At 43.2% G+C, this 25455-nt stretch overlaps 1 protein-coding gene across 2 annotated transcripts in view; it reads right to left on the bottom strand.

Annotated features, from left to right (window-relative positions):
* The window catches only part of TMPRSS7 (transmembrane serine protease 7), a 35765-nt gene extending 11710 nt beyond the window's left edge, over window positions 1-24055 (bottom strand). For both annotated transcript variants that reach the window (XM_053309904.1, XM_053309905.1), the window contains exons 1-8: window positions 24001-24055; window positions 23704-23771; window positions 23425-23618; window positions 16781-16819; window positions 15692-15920; window positions 14013-14143; window positions 8353-8465; window positions 249-355 (exon numbers count right to left, since the gene is read on the bottom strand). In XM_053309904.1, coding sequence (XP_053165879.1) covers window positions 249-355; window positions 8353-8465; window positions 14013-14143; window positions 15692-15920; window positions 16781-16819; window positions 23425-23618; window positions 23704-23771 — 881 coding nt within the window. In that variant the 5' untranslated portion in view covers window positions 24001-24055. The remainder of the gene's footprint in view (window positions 1-248; window positions 356-8352; window positions 8466-14012; window positions 14144-15691; window positions 15921-16780; window positions 16820-23424; window positions 23619-23703; window positions 23772-24000) is intronic.
* Between the last annotated feature and the right edge of the window lie 1400 nt (window positions 24056-25455).

The following is a 25455-nucleotide window of genomic DNA, read 5'->3' as shown; positions in this document are numbered from 1 at the left end:
AAGAACCATGTATGCATCTGAAGTCTTTGGGGGACAGGTTGAATATAAATGTTCCTTAAAGTACAGGCCATCGAGAAAATGTAATTATTTTATACAATGCTGATTTGATGTTAAGATTAAAAATTGCTATCTCCTTATCTATTTCTACATCGTTCCCTGAATATGCTTGGATTACTCATGCACTGTTTTCTTCAGAGGGGCATTGCTAGGCAGCTGTATAGTTGAATAACCTTCATTTAAGTACTTACATATGTTCATTAATTTTCCACCATCCGTGCTCACAGCCTTTAATGCTCTTTTCACTGATAGTATAGTTATGGAATTTCAGTGCTATACCAAGATTCTTCTGGGGAGTCTGTTCGGGGCCAAAAAAAAAAAATAAGAAGTAACACATTGTACTTTTGGGGGGGGGGGGAACTGGGTATAATTCAATGACAGTGCTAATTGTGATTTAAAATATACCTGCCAGACTTCCATCAGTGCCAGGGCTCATCAGAATTCTGCTCTGGAATTCAGTTTTAGTGCTGCCCAACATAACAAAGAACCGTCAGTGCTTGAATTACAAAGGGAGTCCTGCCATCTTACATTCTGTGGCGGGCCCCTTAGCAATTGTCTTTTGAAAGTTGCAGGGGCTTGGAGGCAGATGCATGCTTGACCCTTGCCCTGCCGCTGAAGACAGCCAGGGGGGAGTGGCCAATTGCACTGGGGAAGGGGGGTGTTGAAAGTATCACTGGTGGTGGGAGGGGCATGGTTCTATCAGATTCAACTGTGGTTTCCCCCCCACTGAAGGAGTCCACCTTGGGATTCTTGGCAACTATTGGCTGTCTCCAACTTGCCATTCTTGAGCAAAGACTCAGGTCCAGAGATATCTGAAATTCATTATTTTGATCTCTTTCCTTTTGACTTCTATCCTGGTTTTCAGACTGAAACTGTTTGGTCACTCTAGGGGATGACTGATGTTGGGAGCTGGACAGGGGGAATAAGTCCCTCCTGGTTCGAGAATTGAGAATCACGAATAAGGAAGTTTTGGATCGAGTTAAACCAATAATATTGCTAGAAGCCAAGATTACTAAACAAAGACTGACATATTTTGGTCATGTCATGTGAGCTGATTCACTCAAAAGGACAATTAGGCTGGGAATGATCAGCAGAAGAAGGAGACAGGGATGGCCTTGTACTCAGTGGCTGGATAATATTAAAAATGACACTGGAATGACCATGGTGGAATTACAGGAAGCTGTACGAGATAGATGGCATGGAGTGCATTGATCCATAGAGTGACCGAGAGTCGGACATGACTGAATGGATAAGAAGAAGGAGGTTCTGTGGACCTCTCCATGGCTTTCAGTACCATTGACCATGGTATCCTTTTGGAACACCTTGCAGAGCTGGCACTAGGGCACATTGTTTTACAGTGGTTCCATTCCTTCTTGTAGGAAGGGCCTTCTGTGTGTGCTTCTATTATCAATGATCCATCTGGCAGCCACATGGGATAGGTGTGTGCTTCACTGTGGTGGCCCCATCCCTGTGGAATTCCATCCCTCAGTAGATTTGGCTTGCCTCTTCGTTGCTGACATTCCAGGGCATATTTAAAACATACTTGTTTTAGCAGACTTTTGTTCCTGCCTTGCCTTAGGAAATTGTTTTAATGAATATTTATCTTTTTAAAGATTTGATGTTTCATATTGCCATTTGTTTTTCTGGTGTTCATCTTCATTGATTTTTTATTTTTTATTGGGTTAAGTCACCTTGGAATTCTAAAAAAAAAGGTGGGCTATAATTTTTTATTATTATTGACTGACATGATGTGTGAGCCTTTAGAGATGGGAGGGACTTGTGGAGCCACTGCTGTGGACCCGCAAGCAGCAATGCCACCATAGAAAAACATGATTGAAATATAAACATTCCTGTATTTTTTTTTCATTTTTGTGAATGTGAAAAACATGGTAACAATTGTAGTGCAACTGCAGTTCTCTACAGTGACACCACAAATCCCTCCAATAGAGATTGCACATCCTGTCAGCCCACATTGCTACTATAGTTATGGATCACCTATCCTTCCCCCATGATTTGATCAGAGGCGCTCTTACCCCTGGGCAGATGTCCAGGGCCTCCACACACCCTTGGACCCCCCAAGGTGGGGCAGCCGGGCCTCACCGCTGGACAGCTAAGCATGACCTCTGCTTTAGAGAGAGAGGGAGGAGTGGGGGGGGGATATGAGGGATGAGAATATGCATGTTGAAATCTATCTGCTAATGCATATTTGCATAAATATACCTGTTTTATATTCGAACAGTCTTGTGAGTTCAGTTATGCCCTCAAGAACCCATGTATTAAAAAATACTGTGTGTGACGGAGTGTGTGTGTAGAGGAATGATACTTTATTTGCAGCAGGGGATTGAGGGGCTCCAAAGGTCCTTAGGTCCAGGCTCCAAAATTACCTAGATGCACCTCTGGATTTGAGCCCTCAAAATGGTGCCATAGAGAGCCTTTCTCTCCCCACTAACCATGGCCTCCAACTCAGTTTTGAGCAAAAAGGAGGCTTTTGAGACATGATGGTGGGCTTATAAACATGCTTAAATCCAGCAGCTTGCTGGTCAGAAGTTAACCACAGGGTGTACTCATTTCAGTAGCAGTCTCTGCTCTCTGTGTGCCAGAGTACAAGGAGCTATAGTGGTTGCCACAGCTCAGCTGCCAGCTCATAAGAGCCTGGTGAGAAAGGTCAGGCTGGCAGAGGCCAAGAGCAGGTGCAGCTTTCCATCCCCTCACAAGGAAACCTTTCATCTCCCACTGCAGTTAAAGAGGGAAGACATTCCAGCTTTGTGCTGAGATCAAAGAGCTCAGAGTCCTGCAACTTCATCTCACTGGGGGTGGGGAGAGAGAGAGAGAGAGAGAGAGAGAGAGAGAGAGGAGCCCTGTTTCTGACAGACACTAAATGCACTGAAGTATAGTTGTGAAACTCTGCCACAATGAGATTTCCAGGAGAAGAATTTTTTTAGGGATTCCTATGTACAGTCTGAATGAATCTAGACATCTCTGAAACGAAGGCAAAGAACAGAAAAGATAGGAAGCATCAAAGCTAAGACTGCTGTGTACAATACTGTAGAAAATTAGTTGAGATCCCAGTTTTCCCACATGTATGCACACACTAAGGAATGGTTCACACATGCATACATCACTTGATTACTTAGCACTTGATGGCTGGAAGTGAATGGCTAATATAAACATGCATGTAATACTTAATAACTGTGACATCCAATAATGGCATGCATATCTAACACTAGATCTAACACTACAGACAGAATGTTCATACATATAACTTCAAATAAATACTTTTAGGTGTGGTCTTGAGGTGCACTTGCAAGAGAAGGACCTGTTAGGAGGATCCGCCCCAAAAGGCTATTGGATCTCATAAGATTCCAAGAAGCCTTAGAAGGCTTTAAGGTTGGTTCTGCCAGTGATGTCTGGGTTCTCAGACTTGGAATAAGGACCTTACTTGGGCAATTGACATGATTGCTCCTAAATGCCCTCTCCGACCTGCTTCTAAATTAGCCCCTTGATATACACAAGAACTATGGGGCTGAAGTGGCAAGGTAGCTGATGGTTCAAGTGCAAATGGAGAAAGACTTGGCTCAAATCCAACCGATTACAACATAGAGAATATTTGAAGATCTATGCTCTGGTGAAGCATGCAGCAAAGAAACAGTTCTTTTCTGCCCGCATTACTTCTGCAAGCCCACATCCAATGGAGTTGTCTACGTTTGTGAGAAGGCTAGTACATGCCCCTCCTCCCCTGAATGATCCATCAGTTACCTGTTGTGACATTTTAAATGAGTTTTTTGCAGATAAAATATCTCATATTTGAGCTGAACTAGATTCAACAGTTAGTGCAGAGTCTGTTGTGGAGGTGTCCAGCAGCTCCTCTTGTGTGGTTAAATTGGGTAAATTTCAGTTTGTGACTCCCAAGGATGTGGACAAGATTCTTGGGACACTGCGCCTCACCACCTGTTCTCTCGACCCTTAACCAACGTGGCTTATATGATCTAGCAGTGAGGTTATTGGAGAGGGCTTTGTTAAGCTCATTAATGCTTCTCTAAGAGAGGGCAGAATGCCTCCTTGTCTCAAGGAGGCAATTATTAGACCAATCTTGAAGAGGCCTCCATTGGATCTCTCAGAATTGGGCAATTATAGGCCTGTCTCCAGCTTGCCATGGTTGGGCAAGGTGATCGAGAGGGTGGTGGCGTCTCAGCTCCAGGCTGTCCAGATTATCTGGACCCATTTCAAACTGGATTTTGGGCAGGCTATGGGGTTGAGACAGTTTGGTTGGCTTGTTGAATGATCTCCAATTAGGAATTGACCGAGGGAGTGTGACTCTGTTGATCCTTTTGGATATCTCAGCAGCTTTCGATATCATTGATCATGGCATCCTTCTGAGACGCCTGAAGTGGTTAGGAATGGGAGGATTGGCTTTGCAGTGGTTCCACTCTTTTTAAATAGGTTCCAGATGGTGTCACTTGAAGACTGTTGCTACTCAAAACAAGAGGTCCAGTATGGAGTCCTGCAAGGCTCCATACTGCCTCCAATGCTTTTTAACATCTACATGAAACCTCTGGGAGAGATCATCAGGGGATTTGGTGCAGGGTGTTATCAGTATGCTGATGACACTCAAATCTATTTCTGTATGTCAACTTCATCAGGAAATGGCCAAGCTTCCCTAAATGCTTGCCTGAAAGTTGTAATGGGCTGGATGAGGGAGAACAAACTGAGGCTGAATCCAAGCAAGACAGAGGTACTCATTGTGGAAGGTCGAGACTTAGGGAGTGGTTTTGATCTGCCTGTTCTGGATGGGGATGCACTGCCCCGGAAAGAGCAGGTACATAGTCTGGGAGTACTTCTGGAATCAAACCTCTCCCTGATTTCCCGGGTTGAGGCAGTGGCCAGGAGTACTTTTTAGCAGTTTCGGCTGATTTGCCAGCTACATTTATTTCTAGAGATAAACAACCTTAAAACAGTGGTGCACTTGACTACTGCAATGCATTCTATGTTGGGCTGCCTTTGTATGGAGTTTGGAAACTGCAGTTAGTACCGAATGCAGCAGCCAAGCTGGTCTCCGGGGTCGCCTGAAGAGATCACATTACACCAATTTTAAAAGAACTACACTGGCTGCCAATATGTTTCTGGGCAAAATACAAAGTGCTGGCTATTACTTATAAAGCCCTACATGGCTTGGGTCTGAGATATTTAAGATAGTGCTTTCTTCTTCATCAATCCCACTGCCTATTAAGATCATCTGGGGAAGTCTGGTTGCGGTTGCCACCGGCTCGCTTGGTGGTGACTCAAAACCGTGCCTTTTCTAGAGTTGCCCTGGGACTCTGGAACGTGCTTCCTAATGAAATTAGAGTTTCCCTTTCTCTGAATGTTTTTAAGAAGGACCTAAAACATACCTGTTTAGTTAGGCTTTTAGTTTATAGTTTGAAAGCTTCAGTTTTAGAGTTTTTATTGTATTTTTAAAAAATTTAAATTATGTTAATGTTTTGATGGTTTTATATTGTGAACCACCCAGAGACCCTTTTGTATGGGGTGGTATATAAATGTGCTAAAAAATAAATAAATACAATCATATGATGATAGATCAAATGATGTGCATGCATGTATGAACTGGCCTTGGATGAATGAATGCATGCATGAATGAATGAATGTGATAAACAAACAAACATGTGAACTGACTCAATTGAAAAGCATTGTGTCTGAAGTGATGTGATTTGTGATCTTTGATGGCCTATCAACCTATGCAGGTATTCACTTGTTGCTGCCTTCATCAAAGGAACTGGGCCTAAGAGTGACAATGCTTGTTTACACTGTGGCATCTTTCTTGTCTACACAGTGTTCATTAACATGAAGAAAAGCCCAGATGCAAAACAAATCTAATTTAAACAGCTACAACTACCTTTTATTGTGTAACAAATACTCAGGTGTCAGGGGCATAGCAAGGTTGGAGTGGGCCCAGAGACAAGATTTTAAAATGCCGCCCGCTCACTGAAGCTCAGCTTATGAAGTAAATAAATCTTAAATGAGGCTGAATAGTGGTAACAAAAAGCATAGTAAAATTTATTTATTTATATAACCAATGTGCCACAACATCCAAAATTATTTTTTAAAAGCTTTTGTAAATTGTGGACGATGCAAGTCATTTAATGGTACTAGAGAAAGACATGCTGTTCTGGTAGCTCCAGGTCTTAACACTCACATCAGTTTTGGAGGATGAATAGCAATAGCAATAGCAATAGCAATAGCACTTACATTTATATACCGCTCTATAGCTGGAAGCTCTCTAAGCGGTTTACAATGATTTAGCATATTGCCCCCCAACATTCTGGGTACTCATTTTACCGACCTCGGAAGGATGGAAGGCTGAGTCAACCTTGAGCCCCTTGGTCAGGATTGAACTTGTAACCTTCTGGTTACAGGGCGGCAGTTTTACCACTGCGCCACCAGGGGCTACAAGGGGCTACAAGGCTACACCAGGGCCATCAGGAATACAACTGAAGGAAGCCCGGGCGGGTGTGTGGCTGGGCGAGTCAGTCATGTGACTTGCCTCTGGGGGGGGCCAAGGCAGTGGGCCCCCAGACAACTGTCTCCCCTTGTCCTATTATAGTTACGCTTCTGTCAGATGTAGAATATCTAAAGGTAAAGTGTGCTGCCGAGTTGGTTTTGACTCCTGGTGACCACAGAGCCCTGTGGTTGTATTTGGTAGAATACAGGAAGCGTTTACCACTGCTATCATCTCCCACACAGTATGAGATGATGCCTTTCAGCATCTTCCTATATTGTTGCTGTCCAATATAGGTGTTTCCCATAGTCTGGGAAACATACCAGCGGGGATTCAAACCGTCATCCTTTGGCTTGCTAGTCAAGTCATTTCCCTGCTGAGCCACTAGGTGGCATGTAGAATATCTACTGTTATGAAAAAAATGGGCATATCAGGTATAACGGCACTATAATGCATCCCAATGGACAGAAAGCTAAGCAAGCAGCACAAACAGGCAGAAAGGATAACTGCCATTATCTCGGGAGATAGAGAAATGAAGACATGTCTGACTACCAGTTCAGAAGACCTGTACAAGGCTTTATCGCCATGATACTTGTTGAAGAGTAGATAATGGTACTTTGGATGCATGAATGCATCTGTTTGAAAACTGATTGTATTTGTTTTTCTGTTGAAGGATCTCAGTATGACTAAGGGGTATCCTAATTAAAGAACACCACATTCCTTAGGAAGTATAAGGTTCACTACTCAGAAACAAAAGGGTGAAGAGATGTCAAAAGTGCCCTGAGTGTGTTACATATTAAGGTTCCATTTGCTTCAAGTCATAAGATTCATCTTCTCTCAGTTACTTCAAAGGACAACTAAAACAATCCTGTGTTGTTTCTCAAGGCCAGAGAAGATGTTCTCTAATGGCTGACCTACATATTTAGAAGAATTGTGTGACACAGACTTCTGGAACTGAATCACTTCAGATTGCTGACAGAGGATTCTAAGTTTGAATCTTTGTCATTTAAAAAAAATCCTTCCACATGGACAATTAATATATTTATTAAAAGGGAGGTCTGAAATCTTTCTGGCTCACAAAACATGCAGACAAACAAGAACAGTAACGGATCCACCTGCACTGCTGCGAGGATTTTTTAAAAACTATATCCATGATCATATGGAAACGACGTTCCCCAGTCTTCACAGATTTATCTTACTAGGGCTCCATGCATACAGCTGTCTCTGCAGAAGACTCTCATCATGCAATTGGGAATCCTACTAAGAAAGGGCCCAGAGCTCCTTTCAGGTAAACATGAGAAGACTGGCATCAGAGCCTCTTCGCCATTCTAGATGCATTCAATATCCACATGATCAGGACAGCTGCACATGGCTTTATGTTGCAAGCGCAGAAATGTGTGGTGCTGGCGGTGCTGGTGTGTGTGTGTTTGTGTTTAAATTAAAACAAGGTAATGCATTCAGAACACCTTAAGTGGTGCAGCAGGGAAATGTTTGAAGAACAAGCAGAAGGTTGCCAGTTGCCGGGCAGCAGCGATATAGGAAGATGCTGAAAGGCATCATCTCATACTGTGCAGGAGGAGGCAATGGTAAACCTCTCCTGCATTCTACCAAAGAAAACCACAGGGCTCTGTGGGCGCCAGCAGTCAAAATCGACTTGGCGGCACACTTTACCTTAATGCATTCAGAGATATGACTCCCCCACTGTAATCTGAAGTAGAACAGTCTAGAAGGACTGTATCAGATAGTACTACATATCTGAATAGGCTCATAGAATCTAGAATATGTATGAACAAAGATATTACCTGAAAATTCCATGCACAAATGCATTTTGGAGGATAATAGCTTGGGTAATATGGACTCGTGATTCTCCCTTCAAACCCAGTATTTCCTAATGCGAGGATAACTTTGCCACATTCTGAAAAAGGAGAAAAGATATTAAAATATTGTAAGGTTGTCTGGAAACTAAGAATCACCTCAAAAGAAAAGTTGTTCCTTCCAGAAGCCAGCATTATGAAAAACGCATTTGAGTGAAATCAGAAAACTAATGGTTGACTCAGCCTTCCATCCTTCCGAGGTCGGTAAAATGAGTACCCAGAATGTTGGGGGCAATATGCTAAATCATTGTAAACCGCTTAGAGAGCTCCGGCTATAGAGCGGTATATAAATGTAAGTGCTATTGCTATTGCTAATGGAGGCAAATACAACGATTGTATCCTGCCAAACTACCTGGAGCAGAGGCGTAACTAGGGAAAACGGCGCCCGGGACAAGCACTGAAATGGCGCCCCCCCACCGTGCCCCCCCACCAGCCCCCCAACATACTACATTATACTTAGGTTTTTCCTCACAAGCGCCCGCCGCCGCCGCCAAGCCAGGCCACTGACTGGCCGCCAGGCGCCAGCAAAGCAATGGGGTGTGTGTGTGCAGGCAGCATGGAAGGGACCGCTCGTGGGGAAGGGGGCACCAATGTGCTCCCTTGACTGCTTCAGCGCTGCTGCACTGAGCAGGAAACATTTGTATTAACAAAAATTTTTTTTAAAAAAAAAAATTTAATTTGGTCATGGTGGCGCCCCCCACGTGACCAGAAAAGATGGCACCCGGGGCACGTGCCCCCCCTATAGTTACGCCTCTGACCTGGAGGCTGTCCCCCTGCCCTGTCATTATGAAACTGCTGCAGCAGAGGATCCAGCCCCACAAGATGAAAATGTTTGTATCCTGTTCCTTCAGGGGTGGGGGATGCCTGCTCTGTGGTCATGCAAATGTCTCTGTTGTGTCTTCTCTCACTTTGCAGCATGAGGCATGAGCCTCTTGAATTTGGAAGTGTGCCTCTTGCTTTGTGCAAAGTGTTGACTTGTTGGGCCAGCTGCTTCCAGCTTGGGATAGTGGGTGAAATGTGGGTGCAAAAACCCTGGGTGGTGGGGTCCAGCTGTGCCCTTTGGCCTGCCAGCTGATCTTCTCTGTTCTAGCTAACAACCTTTTTGCACCTATAGATCCCCCAGATCCTCAGGTATTATCCATTGACCCCCCACCCACCCCATTTATATATTTTCATAAGGCTCTAGGAAAAGTTAGAAGGGACAAGTATTCAGGATAGTTGTTTTCAAAGACTTTATTCTCGCTCACCAGGAAGCAAATTAAAATCAGGGCAACAAAACTCTCCATGGACCATCGGGACCTACCCCATGGAATGTCAAGTGGCCCGTAGACACTAAGTTAAGAACCTCTGCAGTACACTGTAGCTCTGTCATAGGATATTACATTTAAAAACAACTACACTCCTGTACAAGTCCCATTTATTTCAATTTGGCTTGTTGGGGAGAAAGAAATCTCCACTGGATTGTGTTCCTTTCAAATATTGGCTGCATTCCAATATTCTTCATTCCAATGGACCTGTGGTTCCACTCCTACCCACTCTGCTCTCCTGTCCGCATTCAGATGAAATGGAGAGGAGTCAGGGAGACTGCAGAAAGGAGGGGGAACTAGCTGTGTGGACTTCCTTGTTGCTTGAAGAACAGCCCACACAGCCAATCATGCCCTGAGAGGGAGATGTTTCTCCCTCAGCTCTGGTTTGACTGAATGCAGCCTCCAGTGCTGAATTAGGATGTAATGCTTGCAGCCTGGAACTCTGGTTATGAGCAGAGAAGCTTACTACAAACTGAGGGTTCAAACTGGAGTCTGTGGAGCGCAACCCCGGGTCGCTGGACAAACAGGACCATAGTTGCAAGCATCCAGACGTAATGGTAGGGAAACCTCTGTAACTCCGGTTCCGCGTTATGTATGAATGCGGCCATTGACATTCTTCCTGCCAGACCGAGAAGCTCAACTTGTGACAGATTTACATCACCAAGTATCAGGTGCATCGCTTTGTAATTCTACTGGAAACAGGCAGGAAAACAAATACAGACGGAAGTTGCAGAGATGCACCAGTGCAAAACAAACCAAATTGCAAGGGATATCAATAACTTCCTATGAATCCACGAAAAGAGATGATCAAGAGAAACAATGAAATAGTCTAAAAGGGCTACCCAAACAAACATTGCTGACATCCTGACAAATTAAAAACCAGTGCAATGGGAGAAACACTGGTGTAGCACCAGTGTTCCTGAAGAGCTGCACTGGTGGCTATATGCTGCACTGGTACTTGTATGGGGGGAGGGGTGGGATTTCAAAAATCTCTGGAAGCCCTCTGTGCCACTCAGAATATGTCCCTGCAGTGCACTCCACAGACTCTAATTTGAACCCTTGTTTTGTAGTGAGTTTCTCTGCTCATAACCGGGGTTCTAGGCTGTAAGAGTTACATCCTATGTGACAACACTCAGGACCATATTTTCAGATGGCACAGAGTGCTTCCTGGGGAAGGATGCTAACATTTGCCCCCATCACTGAGCCTGCAGTAGAACTGCGTGCATTCAGTTTTTTCAGAAGCACTGATGCCTCATTAATTAGGGTGCCGGCCACAGACCAGTATGCAAGTCTGTTGGGGGGAAAAACCCTCTTTGTTCCATTTTGGAATGCACCCATCTCACAAATCCTAGGAATAATTCCTTATCATGTAACTAACAATAGAATGTAAAATAAAATAAACACTGTACACATGTTGAAACATCTTGTCCATTATAGGCTCTGTGTGTTAATGACAACAACTCCATCTACTGGTACAATAGAGTATGAAGACCTGCACATTGCTTTAGTTTATAATGATAATCAAATGCCGTTGCTTCTGTTTTATACCCTGAGAGTTCCAATTTAGATGTGCCTACAGTACTTGGGAGCGATCAAAGACCTGCAAGACTGTCTCGATACGTTTTCCAGAAAGTTTCCTGATCACACGTTTTTATCTGGAGACTCCGGTTTTGAAGGACAAGCTTGCCTGTCACCTGCCATTCAAGAATGAGTATGTACTGCTGGCACACCACACCACCTCCTCCTCCACTTGCCCTGGAAAGCATGTGGCCGCAGAAGTTTTGCATCAGTGTAATTGGCTGTAACAGTATTTTAAAATACTAATTTCAAAATATTTCACTAATCATTCTAAAAACACCAATGGGAAAATTGGGGAAATTCCTGCCCCCATCAGGATTTCCCTTCTTGAATTCCCCCCCTTCCCCCCCCCCCGGGTTATTTGGCATTCAGTATGACACTACTATGTGACATCACCAAGTCCCCCCTCCTGACTCACATATTTTAGGATGTCTTCAACCTGACAGCTCTGTTTTCCACCCCAAGTGGATTCACTGCATGATCTGAAAAGCATTGCAAAATGCATTTGCAATACTGAAGAAGATACTGGAATATACTTCCTGAATCATATACTGCTTCATTGGCACCTAAAATGCATCTTTTCCAAAAACTGCTTGGATTGCTTTTATAGCTGGGCCTGTCTTGGGTTACACAATGTAAGAACATAAGAACATCCCATTCCCTGCTGGATCAGGCTCAAGGCCCATCTAGTCCAGCATCCTGTTGCACACAGTGGCCCAGTGGGTACCTCTGAGAAGCCTACAAGCAGGGGTGAGGGCTTGCTCCTGCCATTGCTCCCCTGCAACTGGTATTTAGCAGCATCATGCCTCTGAGGCTGGAGGTGGCCTATAGCCACTAGACTAGTAATCATCGAAGAATGAATTAGGAAAGGAATTAGCCCTTTTCACTGAACTGACACTTTCAACAAGCTGTCCACCATGACCCAAAGATCTGGCAAGTCGCCAACAGCTCAGATCCCATCAAGTATATGTGAAGTTGTGGGGGGGGGGGTTTGCCCCAATATGCATCACTTTACACTTGCTTACATTGAACCACATATGCCATTTTGTCACCCACTCCCCCAGTTTGGAGAGATCTTTTTGGAGCACCTCACAATCTGTTTTGGATTTCACTACCCTGAATAGTTTAGCATCATTTGCAAATCTGGCTGCTTTGCCAACTTCTAGATCATTTATGAATGAGTGGATCCACCAAGAAGCAGAAAAAAATATCTATTCACATGGTATATTCAATACACATACAATCTGTATATGTGTACAGGTTGTGCAGCCCCCAGGGACATATCTAGAGATACACATATCAAGCGGTATGTAAATATTATATGGCAGAGAGAGCTTCCTGGGGAAGAGAGGGTGTAAAATATTGCTGCTTCCCTCTGCATTGATGCAGTTAGTTGGGAAGTTCTGTTAGGCTGTTCTCTTGCTGCATCAGTATATCCTTGCTCTGTATGCCAGGCAGCATACACACATAAAGGTAAAGTCTGGGAAACATACCAGCAGGGATTCGAACCGGCAACTTTCTGTTGGTTAGTCAAGCATTTCCCCATGGCACCACTTAAGGTGGCAGCATACACATGTACAGATCTGTATATTCACAGATGAATGTTCAATGCACATACAATAGTGCACTTCTTATTTGTACCCTGTATTTGAGTAGGCCTGTACCCAGGTTCATTTTTTAAATAAATGCATGTACAAAAATATGCAAATGTGTACAGACACCCATACGCTCATGCAACATAATGGGGTCACTCACACAATCAAAGATGTCATTCACACAAGTGAAAACTATGTTCTACCCAGGTTTGGAAGCTGTCTGTGCTCCCAATTTTCAGTTGTGTGGAAGCAAGGTAAGGGGGAAACCTGGGTAGAAGTGATTGAGTGGAAGCAAGGTAGGAAGAAAAGCTACCCGGGTTTTCCTGCTACTTTGTTTCTACACAACTGAAAACTGGGAGTATACACAGCTCCCAAAACTGGGTAGAACACAGTGAGATTGTTCACATGAGCAGCCTGGGCTAAGCTGCGCATGTGAAGTACCAGGATCGATCTCAATCCCAGTGCTGCCCCTGCAGCAAACCAAGTTTTTAACCCACCATTTAGCCAAGGTTGAGCAAAATTATGATTCATTTAACCTCAGCCAGCAATCATCTGAGCAATCACTGCCGGATTATACGGCTGCCCCTGGCCTGCCGCCATTTCCAGAAGTATGCCATGGGGCGGGGGAGAGTGGCCGTGTGGTGCAGCGCACCCTGGGATGTGGGAGGGGGGAAAGTCACTACAGCCACTACAGCCTTCACCGCACTGCCACTCGTGTGGGTGCATGGTATGGTGAGGCGAAGGGACAGATGGTTGTCACTCACCTGTGGAGGATGGCAGGTGACTTCCTCCCTCCCTCCCAGCCTATCTGCCCTTCCAGCCGAGGTCATGTGAAAGACCTCAGTTTTTGATTGTGTGAATGACCTCAATGTCTGAACAAGGCTAGTTGGAACTAGGTTGCTGAGAATAAAGAATACGGAGATAATGACAACAACAGTTCCATCCCACATTTAACAAGAATGTGATTTTAATTTATCAGTGTAAACCACATTGTGAAAAACTGGCAGGGTATAAATAAATTTTAAAAATGAATGCTGCTTTCAAAGGTAGAACTGAAGCTCAATTATGGGGTTATAAACCCTCCATATTTAAAAAGGAAGATACTTACTTTCTTGAGGAATTATCTCAAAGTAGCCATGAAATTCCTTCACTTTCTGCACTTGTGTGGACTTTAGTGTAACCAGCATCAAATTATTTGTAGAAACAAAAGACAGGAACGAATTGGTTGGTTCACAAATTCTGAAACAAATTGATTTAATTTGAGATGTGTTTATTTCATATGTAGACTATGAACATCTGAATAATGTACCATTAGTCTCATTACTAGGCTTGGCACTTTTTAAAAAATATCCAGCTGAATGAGATGTGACAGCAATGTGTTTGTAAATAAAACACAAAGTAATAGCACACAAGTTCTATCTAGGTGGAATACACATGTTGGTGTTTTTTTAATATTATCAACCCGTTATAAATCATATGACAGAGTAAAGGTTTCTAACTTGGCAGTGTCGCCACCACACATTTCTCAGGAAATATCTCTGAAGGAGGAAGAAAATAAAATTCCCTGTAACTCAAGGTACTGGGATTATAAAACTCATCCACAGCTATGAAAAGTAAATTCAATGCAGAAAAATCCTGTTGTGGCCACCCTGACTACCCCATTAGACCCAGAGTTAGCAAACTAAAAATATGTGAAATCCAGGCCTGGGTCTGATTTCACTTTATTAAGAAATCAATTAATGCCTGAACTCAGATGAACTGACCAGTGCATGACACCCAGGTCTCATGACTTGCCTTTGGGACAGATGGGAATTACTTTGTGAAGGTAGAGGCAATCCAGCATTGTTTCTCAATGTTTGTGAAACATGTACTCAAGAGACACAATGGCCAGGCTTGTTTTCCTGTCGAACACATATCCAAATGCTATCACTGTGGAATGCCTTTACAGATGCGTATTAGGAAGATTTACAGTACACACACAAGCAATTTGGATATGTTGTTGTCCAGATCTTTCATATTGGACCAGAACTCATAGTCCAGCAGGCCGGGCTGAGATCTATATCTTTGCCAGCAACACTGAACTCGTTGCAACAGGAGTTTAATGGAGTGAAACTTCTAAAATTGTCTGGAACTTGCTCTCAGGTAATGTCTCTGGGGGAAGCTAGGAGCTGAGCTCGCATTTCCTCTTACAGAAAGTTTACAGTAGTCATTGGTCATTGATTTGCTATCCAGTGAATTGCCTTGGGGGAAAACAGGGGATAATCCTGACTTTTCTCTGAGGAGATATTTTGCAATGTAGAATTAGAAGCATTGTTTATATCCTCTTGCTGTTTTAGAATTACACCCTAGGTAGAAAATGATTCAATTGCTCTATCACACATATTTCACACATATCTTCCCTAACACCTTTGACTTTTAACATTCTTGAAGACCAGGTGCCAGAAAGTCTGGGGACAAGAGAAGATGCCCATTTGCAAGCTCAGAGATGGAGAGAAAATGTAATTATACAAAATATGTATATAGCAAAAAATAGATAGTAATACATACATAATCAATTTAGTAAGATTTATCTCTGCTAACAGGCAAGAACTAGACTGAAACAGCTCTTTCCTACTGGCAGAGAGAAACCCAAATATGTTTCTTAATCATTTAATTAAACTTTTCTATGCATGTGATAAAAAAGGACAAGATTGTGTTCAATCACGATATGCTAAAAGAATTTTCCTAACATTTTCCTGATAATCAGATTGTAGAACTAAAGAAACCTTATTAAAAAGGCATACCTACCGATACAGTATCCTACTTTTGATTGGCATCAAGGCATCATAAATGGTCAATGAATCAGTGATGCAGTTATCTGCTTCAATCTGAATGGCTGATATTGAGAGACGAATTAAGTGACCAACCAATGCAATCAATTTGAAATAGCAAATCATCCTTCCTGATGTTATAGATATGTCCAAAGGGAAATGCTGATGCAGCCGATCTGCATGTAGATCATATATGCAATTTGTGCCTGCAGAAATAACCCATTTTTAACAGGGATCAGTACACTGAACCCAGTACACTGGGAATATTAAGCTCACATAAAAGCAGAAATCAAGCTTTATACATTATTATTTTCTTACATCATTCATAAAACATGACCACGTTCTCCCCCATTTACAACCTCATTCATTCATGTAATTTGGGGTGTAAAAACCAGAATTACATACATATTTTAAAATTAATATTACAAATCACTATGCAGTTTTAAGAGTAGTGGCAGAAGAAAAGTATTCATTCCCCCCTAGTAACCCATCCTATCCTATCCTGTACTATCCTATTCTAGCCTAGCCTAGCCTAGCCCAGCCTAGCCTAGCCCTATTGTGTCTTGTTCATTAGATTGTAAGCCATGGGCTAGGATTTGTAATTTCTATTACAAAAGGAGGAACAATAGGGAAGGAAGGAAGGAAGGAAGGTCTAATTGCTCTGTGGCTAGAGCCTAAAAATAGGAGGTTCTCTGTGTCATTGGAACTACTATGCATTTAAAGCAGAGGCCGTGTACTAAGAAGTCATCTGTTTCTACTCATAATGCCCACAGATCTTAAAAACCATATGAGAGAGCCATATGGTGGCCAAGAGACTGAGTTACCAGTCAGGAAATTCTGGATTTAATTTCACTGGTTGAGATCCTAACTAATGAGGCGCACATGAAAGGAGGCTCTGCGAGGATGCACCGGGAGCCTGCCTGCAATTCCCCATCCTCCTATGTGTGCAGTGAGTATTCCATTTTTGTTGGTAGTATTCCATTCTTGTAATACAACATCTTGGAAACAGGCAATTCTCATTTAAAGCAAAGAAAGATTTCTTTTAAAGACGATCACCATAATATACCTGTTCCTGTTGTTGAAGAATAGTCTGATCGGAGTCCAACTGCATTGAAAAAAATAATAAATGAATCCAGCCATATTTTAACAAAGATGTTAATTAGTTACTTCCCCCAAATATAATGTGGATGTAAGCATTTAAGCAATTGCTTTGGAATTTGACAATGAGAGCAGACTTATCTATATATATATCATTCTCTAAGGTGTACCCGTGGCTAATGCCCTGCATGGATGCTCTCGTGAGAGTTTGTGAGCAGAAGCACCTGAATGGGCAGTGGGGATTCCATATGCAGATAGGGAGGAGGAGCCTGTGATGGTTAAGGTCAGTTGGAATGCAACTGTTACTGGTCATAAGATGTTCTGGATTGTAGAGGAGAAGAATATATATATGATAGTGGGCAGGGGTCTGCGAAGAGAGGGGTCGTGAGAGAGGAAAATGACCCCTCAGGAGAAGGAGGCTGCCATTGTGTGAATTAGATGAGGAAACAAGATGAACAAAGTGTGTTAACTCAGGGAGGGAGGGAGGGAGGGAGGTAGAGAGAGAGAGAGAAGGAAAAGAGAAGGGAGGGGAAGAAAGACAGAGGGGAAGATTGAGTGGAGGAGAAAGAAAGAGATAAAAAGAAGGCAGGGGAAGACAGAAAGAAGGAAGGGTGAGGGGCGAGCCTGAGCCTGTCAACGGCCTGAGGGGAACGAGTGGCCATGGTGGTGGTGGCAGTAATGAAGGGCCCAGTCAACCACTGCTGCTGTTTGGGGCTACTGAGGCTGTAGGTGGAGGGAGGCAGGCAGGCAAGGGATGGGCCCGGGTCTGTCAGTGGCCTGAGGGGAACGAGTGGTCATGGCGGTGGCAGCAGCAAGGAAGGGTCCAGTCAACTGCAGCTGCTGCCGCTGTTGCTACTGCTGCTGCTCCTCCTCCTGCGGGGATGATCAGGAGCATGGCTTGGGTGAGGGTGCGGAGGTCTCTGGGTATAGGAGACTGCAGCTTGGCCAATAGGTGCCAGCAATGCTGCAGCTGTGACCAAGAGGGGTGAGGTGAATGGAGTAAAGGCATGGAGGAGTGACCAAGAGGGGTGAGGGGGATGGAAGCAATGGGATGGAGGAGGAGGAGCAGGAGTATGGCTAAGGTGAGGGTGGAGAGATCTCTGAGGTGAGGGGGGCTGTGGCAGGGGGTGAGGGGAGCAGTCAAGTACTAGCGTGCAGATGCTCTGCACAGGTTAAGCTAGTATAACAATATCTCATGAGCATAAGTTCACATGAAATATTGTTATAAGAGTTTGCTCATTGTCAAATTCAAAAGCAATAGCTTAAATGCTGTTTAAGAAATTGACTTTCTGGGGAAGTTTGATCAAATAAAATGTCTGCACACAATATATATACACACACACACACACACACACAATCACATTTACATATACATCATAATGTCAACAGAAAAATGGCACTTCATGATGATTTTGTTAGTAGCTAAAATAAGGTCAATGTAACTCCTCTCCACACAGATGTGCAACAATACTACTCATTTCTAGTTCACTCCTCTCCCACACCTCAGTGAGCACTGTTACTGAGAAATAAGTTATCGTCCTACAAGTAAATGAAGAGGAAGCAACTTTAACTGAGAAACAAGAGTTTGATGTTTATTACTAACTAAACAAAGGCTACAATAAACAGACTAACAATCTCTTATGCAGAGAGAAGAACCTCTCAGTTTGAATTCAAGGCAACAAATGAAGAGCAGACAAACAAACGTTTCAACTCCACCCCCAAACCAGTACACAGACACATTTAGAGAAGCATGCCCCATACAAATAACTGAGACAATGTCTATGGAAATATCCCAACAAACACTACAGGCAGCAGAACATTAGGAAGAATGTGAAGACTCCCATATTCCCACCAACCCTGACCTTCCTTGCTAATAAATTTATTTGAAATCTGGAGTGAGTAACTAACAGTTCATGGAGGACTCAAAGAAAATATGAGTAGTGCACACAAATCTTTCATATCGTGTAATGACTTTGGTCTTCTGCTTCTGCCTAAATAAAAGATGCTCCCTCCTGACCTCATAGTGTCAGTACTTTTAAAAAAAAAATACCCAAAAGGTATAAGGAATGCTTCTATGCCATGAGAAAGCATCATTTTCTAGGGTGTTCCTGGCTTTAAAAAGATCTTGTGATGTAGAGTCATTCCCAGGGCTTTGCTAATGAAAAGAAATGGTGGACAGCAGGACCCAGCCATAAGGAAGACCTTCTAGCACTGATGCTGCCACTACCTCTTTAGCTGGGGTGTTAAACAAAATAACAACAACAACAATACTCAGATCAGATGAGATTTGCACCCAGGAACTTCGCTAACTGGAGTTTGCAAACAAGTATCGAAGGGGTTTTCAGGAGTTTAGCAGGAGCTTGGCGGTGAACTCTGTAGGGAGGCACACAGTGGTCCCCCTTCATCACAGAGAAGACAGCCAGTGCAAGAATAAGTTGAGCACTATCCAAATTCTGTAACTTACTTGGAGGACTAAGCTTAAAACCTTTAATTATCCAAAAACTGCATCCAGGACATAGCTTCAAGTTAACAAGCCCTATATACTCTAAATTGCACGTATGACTATCTGCTTGAGGGACAGAAGTCCTGGGTGTGCACTCAGTGCAAAGAGCTCCTGGTTCTCAGGGAACTAGTTCATTCCCTTGAAACCAAGGTGGCTGACCTGAAGAAGCTTGGGGAGCCATAGAGGTCTGTGGATGAGACCCTCAGGAATGTGATAGAGGCATCCCACTCCCAGGCTGACAGTGCTTCTACTGTCATGGAGACTGAAGGTCTCAGAGAAGGAGGACATCGGTCTGAGGAAGAGAGAAACACTCCCTTAGCAGGGACCCCTTTCTTGGGTGATGTGCCCATATCCTCTCATTCAGAGGATACTCCTCCAGCGGGGTGAGGGTCTCCTAGTAGTGGGTGATTTGATAATTAGGGGCATAGAGATATGGGTCTGTGACCCTCATGTAGACCACATAGTGACTTGCCTGCCTGGTGCAAAGGTTGTGGATATCACGCTGTTAGGTAGGCTGTTAGGCAGTGCTGGGGAGGAGTCAGCTGTCATGGTGCATGTTGGCACCAACAATTTTTGGAAATGCAGTCAGGAGATTCTGGAAGCAAAATTTAGGCTGCAAGTAGCATACTGAAGTCCAGGACCCCAGGGTAGCATTCTCTGAAGTGTTACCTGTTCCATGTGTGGAAACAGTGGGACAGGCAGAGCTGAGGGGTCTCAATGAGTGGATGAGGCAGTGGTGCTGGGAGGAGGGGTTTTGATTTGTTAGGCACTGGGATATATTTTGGGGGAAGTGAAGCCTGTACAAAAGAGATGAGCTCCACTTGAACCAAGATGGAACCAGACTGCTGGCACTTAAAATCAAGAAGGTTGCAGAGCAGTTTTTAAAATGACACCTGGGGGGTTGCAGATATGAACTGGGTTGTCTCTGGTTTGGCCAGCAAAATCCCCTAAGGTGCAAAGGTGTTTCTGTTTCAGATACACCAAAAGGGGACAGAGTAGAGGCAGGAGTTGAGCAGAAGAAAACACATGACAGCTTGCCAAATAGGTCAAATGATGTTAAGGGGGATAGCACACGTCAATATCAGGTGAGGGACTAGGCATATAGGTGTCTATATGCCAACGCCAGAAGCCTCCAAGCGAAGATGGGTGATCTGGAGTGCGTGATTACTAATGAAAACATAGATATAGTGAGTATAACAGAAACCTGGTGGAACGGTGAGAACCAGTGGGACAGGGTTATTCCTGGATATAAGCTCTACAGAGAGGACAGGGAGGGGAGGATTGGGGAGAAATAGCACTGTACTGTATATCAAAGAGGGGATAGATTCCAATAAGCTAGAAAACCTAGGTGGACCAGAGTCCTCCACATAATCATTATGGCTAACATTATGGGAACTGAAAGGGAAAGTGTTGCTTGGGATATGCTATTACCCTCCAGATCAAAGCACTGAGAGTGGCCTGGAGTAGGAGAAGCAAATAAGAGAGATGTCAAAGAGAGAAAGAGCTGTAATAATGAGTGGCTTCAATTACCCACACATAGACTGGGTAAATTCACATTCAGGTGATGAAAGAAAGGCCAGATTTCTAGACATGCTAAATGACTGTGCCTTAGAACAGTGAGTCGCAGAACCAACCAGAGAGATGGAAACCTTGGACTTAATCCTGAATGGTGCCCAGGACCTGGTGCGAGACATCAGAGTTGCAGAACCATTGGGTAGCAGTGACCATAGTATGATCCAGTTCAGCATATATGCAAGTGGAGAATTGTCAAGGAAGTCCAACACAGATGCGTTGGACTTCAGAAGAGGAACTTCTCAAAAATGAGGGGGCTGATAAAAAAAGAAGTTGAAAGGGAATGTCAGGAGGGCCAAATCACTCCAGAAAGCATGGAACTTATTTAAAACCACAATACTAGAAGCTCATTTGGAATGTATACTGAGAAGGAGGAAAAGTACCAACAAGTTTAGGAGGACACCAGCATGGCTAACAAGTAGAGTCAGGGAAGCTAAAAAAGGGAAGAAGACTTCCTTCAAAAAATGGAAGTCCTGCCCAAATGAAGAGAACAGAAAAGAACATAAACTCTGGCAAAAGAAATGCAAGGAGACAATAAGGGATGCAAAAAGAGTGTTTGAGGAGCATATAGCTAGGAGTGTCACTGAGAATAACAAAAGCTTATTTAAATATATTAGAAATAGAAAACTTGCCAAGGAGGTGGTTGGCCCCTTAGATGATGAGGGTGTGAAATAGATTATTAAGGAGAAGGAGATTGTTAAAAAGCTGAATGAGTTTTTTGTATCTCTTTTCATGGCACAGGATACTGACCATATGCTCTCTCTGAAATTGAACTTTTCAGGTTTAGCAACTGAAGAAATGGGCCAATTTGAGGTGACAAGAGAACTAAACTGTCTTGAAAAACGAAAAACTAACAAATCACTAGGATCAGATGGCATCCACCCAAGAGTTCTGAAGGAACTCAAATGTGAAATTGCTGATCTCCTAGCAAAAATATGTAACTTGTCCCTACAATCAGGGTCTGTACCAGAGGACTGGAAAGTAGCCAATGTAACACCCATTTTCAAAAAGGGATCCCAGGGAGATCTGGGAAAATACAGGCCAGTCAGCTTAACTCCAGTGCTGGGTAAATTGATGGAAAGCATACTTAAGGACAAAATTGTTAAACATATAGAAGAAAAGGCCTTGCTGAAGGAGAACCAGCAAGGCTTCCGCAAAGGCATATCCTGCCTCACTAACCTTTTGGAGTTCTTTGAAAGTGTCTACAGGCATGTGGATAAAGGGGATCTGGTTGACATACTATACTTGGACTTCCAAAAATCTTTTGACAAAGTTCCCCACCAAAGGCTCTTGAGTAAACATACCAGTCATGGGATAAGGGGACAGGTTCATGTGTGGATCGGTAACTGGTTGAAGGACAGGAAACAGAGAGTAGGAATAAATTGACAGTTTTCACAATGGAGGTAGGCAGGAAGTGGTGTCCCCCAGGGATCTGTACTGGGACCAGTGCTCTTTAACTTGTTTATAAATGATCTAGAATTTGAAGTGAAGTGGCCAAATTTGCAGATGACACTAAACTATTTAGGGTAGTAAAATCCACAACAGATTGTGAGAAGCTGCAAAAAATATCTCACCAAACTGGGGTAGTGGGCAACAGAATGTCAAATGCCATTCAATATAAGCAAGTGTAAAGTGATGCATATTAAGAGGGGGGATCCCAACTTCACATGGGCAACCAAGATGATCAGAGGTCTCGAGCACCTTCCTTATGAGACAAGGCTACAGCATCTGGGGCTCTTTACCTAGGAAGAGAGATGACTAAGGGGAGACATGACCGAGGTGTATGAAATTACACACAGAGTGGAGTGGGTGGACAGAGAAATTTTCCTCCCTCTCACACAGGACTAGAACCAGGGGTCACCCCATGAAACTAAGGGTCGGGAAATTTAGGACCAACAAGAAGTACTTTTTCACCCAGCACATAATTAATTATGGAATTCTTTGCCATGGGATGTGGTGATGGCCACCAGCTTGGATGGCTTTAAAGGGGGCTTAGACAGATTCATGGAGGACAGGTCTATCAATGGCTATCAGTCTGGTGGCTGTTGGCCACCTTCAGCCTCAGAGGCACAATACCAATTGCCTCTAAATACCAATTGCAGTGGAGCAACAGGCATACACATACCTCTTGCCTGTGGGCTCCCCAGAGGCATCTGGTGGGCCACTGTGTGAAACAGGATGCTGGACTAGATGGGCCTTGGGCCTGATCCAGCAGTGCTGTTCTTATGGTCTTAATAAAAACAAAAGCAGCAACAATAACAACAACAACAATAACAAAGGTGATAATTATGTTTATGATGATGGATACCTACGCCACTGCTGCTAAACAATCCCTCAAAAAGATTCCACCCCCAGAAATTTATGCTCCTTCCCACAAAATCTCTTGCAGCACCCCGCTCCCTCCATTTGCACCACCTATGAATTGAGTGGGGTCCTTTAGATCAGCATTAACCAAAACTTAGAAAAGTGGTATATAAATATTCATTGTATTTGTATTCATATTCGTAATGCATTCAACAATTAATACAAATACTGACCACTAAGTACAATGGAGTCCATATCAACAGCAAGACCTTGCAGACTCCCTACTGAGGTTCGATTGGTGATGCTTGTCTGAATAGAGTCCTTTAAAATAGCAGCCACACAATCTTCACAGAACACTTGTCCTTTAGCCTGTGGCACTACAAATACAATCCAGAAATGGATGAGGAGACCTCCATTGTTATTGTTGCTGAAATCAGATATAAAAGCAAGTTACACTGTAGTGTTTCTCTCTAAGAACTACTGTCAGAAAAGAAACACAAAACATGTCCCACCTGACATCTGAGACAATGGACTGCTTATAAAATTTGGAGAAAGCAGATTTTGTATAAACCCGGTTCATCTGAAAGACAGAATTCACAGAATGATTTGGCAGTCTTGCAGAAACAACATTTAAAATGTATCTAAATGAGACATGTCTATGTTGGATTCCTAACTGCATGCATCATAGATTTAACTGCCATGTTTATTTCTAATGAAAAAAATATTTTTGGCCCCTGGGGGTATTGCTACGCCCCTGGCTAAACCATTTAAACTAGGATTTAGCATAATTATTAGAATCCTTGGCTCACATGCTGACATGGGGCATCTTTGCTGATGCCAGGTACTCCATCCTCCTGATCTTGATTTGGGCCTCAAAGACCAAGAATATGTGTGGGTGTATTGAGGGCAAGTAAGCGAGCACAGTTTGTTTGTGACATTGCGTAACATCATCACTGATCACATGACACATCTGTTAAGGCATCAGCCTTAGGTACCAATATCCTGGCTTTGTGGAGCTTGAGCCAGATTGAGATAGCATTAACTCTTGTCTTAAACCAGTAGGTTTTTTAACCATTGAATTCTGCAGCAGGGTTAGAACCCACCTATTTCCCACTCCATGGTTTATATCTGAAGGAGGCCCTGTCAAGCTGCTATTAATTATTAGTCCTTCAAACATCATGAGTAGTTGACCCATATACTTTGGGCCTTCATTGACAGCATCTTTGATAACGTTTACCAATGTTGCCATATGGTGGCATACTTCTATGAAAGAGTTTATTTCATGGAAATGACCGGCTTTGCCTCTTCAAACAAACATTTTCTACAGGGAATTGCTCCATTACAGGATAAAAACATTAAAAAACAAAACAAAAACTCTATCGTTTCTGACATGTACCTGTTTAATTGTGTGTATAACAGAAACAGAAGCTGGCTTTCCAGTGTATATCTACTACTTGGTAAATACGGATAAAAGGTTCTAAAAGAGGAAGGTGAAAGAAAAGCAAATAGTGCACAAATCTTTGATTTTTGATCTATCAGGTTCCCAGAGAGATATCCATCTGGTTTTGGAACAAATGTTGTACAAATGTAACAGGTGTTATTGGATAGTGACTGTGCAACACAAATTCTCAGTCCATCCCATTCTGTGCTATTTTAACATTTTCAGAAAGCTTTTAAAAAAAATCTTTTTTGAGAGTCATTCATCCAGTCCCCATGGTACCATTCCAAGCACTCATTATTGGGCAGGGGAAAGAATGGTACAGTACTTACCCGAACACACACACACACACACACACACCAATGCCCTGCAGCTCAAAATAACCCCCTTTGCTTCTTTTATTGAATTTAGATCTTTAAATCTGTGTGCAGCCCTGCTTCACTGATGAAACACTCTTCACTTTGATTTTGCTTCACTTCCCAGCAAGGCTATGTGGTTTCAGTACTGGATTGAGTTTCATGCGGGTATAATGGTAAGGGGGAATTATAGACATTCTTGTCACTGCACAAAAGGCAAAGATTTGCTGAATATCCATTTGATAATGTCAATCAGTTTGCAGATAACACAGCATGTCGTTTTCTTTCTTACCACTTGCTGCACATTCTGTGCTACAGAGAGGAACTCCCTGGATTCCTTCTGCCGGTGCTCTGGGAGAAACTCAATGTTGGCAACACGGAATAGTCCAACAAAGTACAAAGCATCTTTGCTTTCTGCCTGAACTGTAAAACACAATGAAGGAGATTACTTTTTTGTTCTGCTTTCATTA

This window comes from Hemicordylus capensis, chromosome 3 (genome assembly GCF_027244095.1).
Source record: "Hemicordylus capensis ecotype Gifberg chromosome 3, rHemCap1.1.pri, whole genome shotgun sequence".
Classification (NCBI taxonomy): Eukaryota; Metazoa; Chordata; class Lepidosauria; order Squamata; family Cordylidae; genus Hemicordylus; species Hemicordylus capensis.
Note: the sequence above shows the minus strand (reverse complement) of the source record. Positions and strands in the feature narration are given on the sequence as shown.